This window comes from Chiloscyllium plagiosum, chromosome 1 (genome assembly GCF_004010195.1).
Source record: "Chiloscyllium plagiosum isolate BGI_BamShark_2017 chromosome 1, ASM401019v2, whole genome shotgun sequence".
NCBI classification, from domain to species: Eukaryota; Metazoa; Chordata; class Chondrichthyes; order Orectolobiformes; family Hemiscylliidae; genus Chiloscyllium; species Chiloscyllium plagiosum.
In genome coordinates, this window is record NC_057710.1 from 107,087,049 (window position 1) to 107,092,579 (window position 5,531).

General features: G+C 37.1%; 1 protein-coding gene across 1 annotated transcript in view; it reads right to left on the minus strand.

Moving 5' to 3' along the window:
* Positions 1-4,047: 4,047 nt before the first annotated feature.
* smim20 (small integral membrane protein 20) overlaps positions 4,048-5,531 on the minus strand; it is a 12,421-nt gene continuing 10,937 nt past the window's right edge. The window contains exon 3 of the mRNA XM_043693608.1: positions 4,048-4,316. Within this exon, the coding sequence (XP_043549543.1) occupies positions 4,279-4,316 (38 nt within the window). The 3' untranslated portion in view covers positions 4,048-4,278. The remainder of the gene's footprint in view (positions 4,317-5,531) is intronic.

Consider the following 5,531-nt stretch of genomic DNA (forward strand, 5'->3'; position numbering starts at 1 on the left):
GGGGTTCCTGGACTATGAGGTTGGAAGCTGTGGGTGGGAGATCTCCTGAGGTGATGAGGTTCTGTATGGTCTGGGAGATGATGGTTTGGTGATGGGGGGTGGGGTCATGGTCAAGGGGGCGGTAGGAAGAGGTCTAAAAAACTATCAATCTCCATTTAAATTTCAAATAACCTCACCTTAACAGCCTTTTAGAAAAAAAACGTTCCAAATATCCACAATCTTTTGAGTAAAGAAACATTTCCTGACTTCAATCTTTGATGGCCCAGTTTGAATTATAAAATATGCCCCTTCTTGCTAACTTTCCCCAGTCTCTCTATTCCACCCTATCCGTGTCCTTTAAATTTATAACAAAACACCCCAATCAAATTTTTCCTTAATCTTCAATACTCAAGAAAATTCAAGCTTCATTTACATAACGTACTCATAATTTAATACCTTCAGCCCCAGTATTAAACTGGTAAACTGAGCTGGACAATACAATGTCAGTCAGTAATCCAAGTGCATCCTAATCAGAACTTTTAAGAAATGTAACATAACTTCCATCCTTTTGAACTCTGATACCCTTGAAATAAAAGTTAACATTCCGCTGATCCGTTTAAGCATATTTTTGTATTTGTCCACTCCTTTTTAGTATTATCAGTACACTAATACTAAAATTCCACTACTTGTGCACAATGTCTTGCTTCTCAGCATTTAGAAACTATTTTGATAATACTTCAGTCCATGAACTTCTCAAAACTGATCTCCATTTCTCAAATTTACCCACTCAGTTCATCTATCAATGTGCCTCTGCAATTTTCTGCTGCAACCTGTAGTGCAACTTTAATGACAACCTTTTGTTTTCATTAAGACAAAATTTATCAGTAGGAATGACAGCACTTGTCTTTCTCCAGCTGCTTACTGAATGCAGTGCTAGTTTCAATAACTGATTACAATATCTCATATTTCATTTGCAGAGAGACAACTTATCTTCAGCAGCTAGAAATCACATGGTCCAAGTCAAGTTGCTAGTTTCAGCATTAAGCATTTGAAAATCTCAAATAGCATTAACAACTTTACCCCAACAATTGACTAATAATACCTATCAATTTTAATATTGTGAATCCTCTTGCAAGGATGCCTGCCTTAAGTTTTCCTCCTCTCTCTCTCTCCAAGAACCTACCTGCCTATCTTCCTTTCCTCCTATCCACTCCACCCCCCTCTCTGACCTATCACCTCCATCCCCATCCCCATTCACCTATTGTTGCCTCTAATCCTGATGAAGGGCTTTTGCCCGAAACGTCGATTTTCCTGCTCCTCGGATGCTGCCACTCTAATCTACACTCTGGTATCCAGTATCTTCAGTCCTTGTTTTTACCTAATAATACCTATCCACAGCCGGAGAACAGCACCCACTAGTGCTCCAGTTTGTTTTTTTCCATTTCTTACACTTCCCAGCTTGATTACAGTGATCTAATTGAAGTGTTTAGACAATCAGAATGATAACACAGATGGGGTAATCGAAAATAAATGGACAAAAACTTAAAAATAAGGCTAATCGTGAGTCAAATCAAGAGGTATTTCTCTGTCAATGACCTCAGGACGTCCTATTTCATCTTGATAGGGAGAGGCTGAATAGACTGGAGCTGGTTTCTTTGGAATGTCAGAGGCTTATAAAGTCATTAAGGACATGGATAGGGCAAATAAACAACATCTTTTCCCTGGGGTGGGGAGTCCAGAGCTAGAAGACATAGGTTGAGGGTGAGGGGGGAAAAATTTAAAAGGGATCTAAGGAGCAACATTTTCATGCAGAGGGTGGTGCACATATGCAATGGACTGCCAGAGGAAGTGGTGGAGGCTGGTACAATTACTACAGTTAAAAGGCATCTGGATGGGTATGTGAATAGGAAGGATTTAGAGGGATGTGGGCCAAGTACTGGCAAAGATTAGTTTTGAATACCTGGTCAGCATGGACAAGTTGGACCAAAGGGTCTGTTTCCATGCTGTACATCTCTAAGACTCTTAAGTGCTTTGCAAGTGTTGAAATACATGAAAGATGCCTATCAGCCTGTAACAAAAATCCCATCAACAACAAAGATAATGACAAATCATCAGCAATGTTTAGGGATACATAATAGTCAGGGCACCAGCAGAATACATGCTTTCTGGGAATGCATGGAATCTTTCACAGATACCCAGGGAAGTGAGTTTAATGCTTGATCTCAAAGATGAATTTTTATCACATCTTCAAGTTCATAAGATTTTTAAAAAATAAACAAGTGAGGATATCAAAGAAAAAAGGATCAACCACAACAAATGAAACTCAGGTACAGATCAGCCATTTTCTAACTGAATGGTCGGCTGATGAACTAATATTCCTATATCTTGATTCGTATTATCAATTGGAGACAATGTTATGTTGCAGTTAATAAAATGTGGAGCTGGAAAAGCACAGCAAGTCAGACTGATGCTGTCTGACCAGTTGTGCATTTCTAGCTCCACGTTTTATCGTCTGACTTCCAGCATTTGCAGTCCTTACTGTTTCCAATGTAATATTGCATGCTTGTGTCTATTAGATACTAGATTAGGAGTGCTCAAATTGGTTCTATAAATAACTTTTTAAAATGAGAATAAGAGCACCTCATCCTACCAATGATGGATTAAGAGGCCAGTGTACCATCCAATTCTCAAACGTGATTTTTTTGTCACTTTTTGGTTGATTTTAAAACACCTCCTTTTGTAGCCCAGCTTATGAATAATTTTTATGCATTTGGTCAATGTCCATTTTATATCATGCAACATGATAATTTCAGCTACATGTTCTCTTATAAACATTCAACACTAAGGTGCAATAGATATGAGACAAAACTCAAAATATGTATACAGATAGATGAGTATGATTAATACTCTCTTTTGCTGATCTTTCCTGTTAAATAAATACAAATCATTTTAAAATAAGTTTACTTTTCACTGCATTAAGTAAACGACAACAAGCAGTTCCTGGAACTTGCCACCTTGGTGCTCAAATTGAGAGAACTTTTTCTCTTGTACGCAATACTCTTGATTGTTCTTTCAAACCCAACTGTACACATCTGTAATTAAAATGATTGTATAAACAATGCAATTCACTCTTTAACAAAGAAATAGTCAGGGGAGCATGATTACAGCTTTTTTTATTCAATGAAACACTTCATAACACTCATTCATTAGGCAAAACACACATTTTAAGAAGTGTATACAAGTAGAATATACATATTCCAGATAAATTTGAAAGGACAGCACACAACCTTCAGCAGCTTTTCACTTGACATTTTTTCACTTGTGACATACTAGAAAATCCAGAAGATATAGAAATTTTGTGATTTTACAGAACTATGTTCTGATGCATTGCAAAACTTTACTCTGTAACATATTTTCTTATTTAAAACGAATATCCACAAAATTTACTTCAGGCTATTTTAGTTATTTAGATTAGATTCCCTACAGTGTGGAAACAGGCCCTTTGGCCCAACAAGTCCACACCGACCCTCCGAAGAGTAACCCACCCAGATCCATTCCCCATATTCACTCCTGACTATGGGCAATTTAGCATCACCAATTCACCTAACCTGAACATCTTTGGATTGTGGGAGGAAACCGCAGCACCCGGAGGAAACCCATGCAGACACAGGGAAAATGTACAAACTCCACACAGGCAGTTAACTGAGGCTGGAATCAAACCTGGGATCCTGGTACTGTGAGGCAGCAGTGCTAAACACTGTACCACCATGCTGCCCAACAGGTTTTTAAAGCAAGTCTATATAATTATGAAACTTTATGGATTGCTGTTTCTCCAAGTTTTTGAGATGAGAATTTGACAACTGATTGACACATTTTTGGTGACTTTCATTGGAATATCTGAAGCTACAGGTTGAACATTTTATTAATTCTTACAGCTTCGTTATGTTAAAGTTATAGTGTTATTTGGGATATGAGCTGACAACGTTGTTTTCCTTGTAGATTTAAAATTTTGCTTTATAAACATGTTGACCATATAGCTTGAATTTCAATAGAATCACAAAATTGCAGTTTGAGAAAAATATCCATTTTAATTGTGGCAACATTATACCGGAAAATGTTGACAATTTGGGAATTTAAATGCAAAAACGTATTTCAAACAGTGTAAATGTTATCGTTAATAAATTAAATGAAGTGACGAACCAGAGCGTATTAGAATTCTTTCTCCACATCACGGTGACATAATTGAATAAAATAGTCAATCTCTGAAGGGTTCTTCCTTAAAACGGGTCAATCATGAGGTTACTTCCTATTGAAGGGATCAGACCAGACTTTCATTCCTTAAAATAAAATATTCATAATGTCAATATCACTGTATTTTGAATTTTTTGTGATGAGATTATACATTCAAAGTATTCACATTCAAGAAGGCAGGCACAATTAAAAATAAATAGTTGAAAAAATTAGAATTAAACATTTGCTGTCAAGTGAAATTTTAACTGAACAGGGCCAAGTTATATATTGTCATGAATGAGCCATGGATATGGTAGTATTCTGGTAATGTTACTGAACTAGTATCCCAGAGACAAACTAATATTCTACAGAACATACGTTCAAACCCCACCTCAGCTCAGAAATTCAAGGTGAGCTTATGAAATAAATCTAAAACAAAAGAAACTGTCAATATAAAACTACTGGATTGATGTGAAAACTCAACTAGTTCACTAATGTTTCAAAGAAAAGGAAACCTGACATCTTTATCTGATCTAGCCGATATATCTTGCCAAAGTTACAGCAATGTGCTTGACACCTAGCTTTACTCAAGATTTGGAGATGCCAGTGGTGGACTGGGGTATACAAAGTTAAAAATCGTACAACACCAGGTTATAGTCCAACGGGTTTATTTGGAAGCACTAGCTTTTGGAGTGTTGCTCCTTCATCAGGTGGTTGTGGAGTATAAGATCATAAGACACAATTTATAGCAAAAGTTTACATGTGATGTAACTAAAATCACATGTTGAAAAAGACCTAGATTGTGTGTTAAGTCTCTCATCTTTTAGAATGACCATGTAGGTTTCAGTTCTTTCATATGTAAATCACAGAACTTTTTTAAAGTTACATTCTCAAGTGAACTTTAACAATTGGTGTCATGCCAGCCCAGATAATGCATTGCCCTGTGTGACACTATCTGTGCTACAATGTTCAGACTGATTCTAATCTAAAGAAGGGATTTACAGAATCTTACATGGATTCATGCAGTTTTTGAGCAAAGTAAAATGTAATTCTGCAAGTACAAATTCACCCTACAAACTTATAGGTGTTTGGGTGTGTGCACATGGGTGTGGGTTATGAGTGTCTGTGAAAGAGTGTGTATGTGTGAGAGTGTAAAGGGATATAAAAAACAGGCGACTGACTGTGTGGAGTTTGCACATTCTTCCCTTGTCTGCATGGGTTTCCTCCAGGTGCTCCGGTTTCCTCCCACAGTCCAAAGATGTGCAGGTCAGGTGAATTGGCCATGCTAAATTGCCCATAGTGTTAGGTGAAGGAGTAAATGT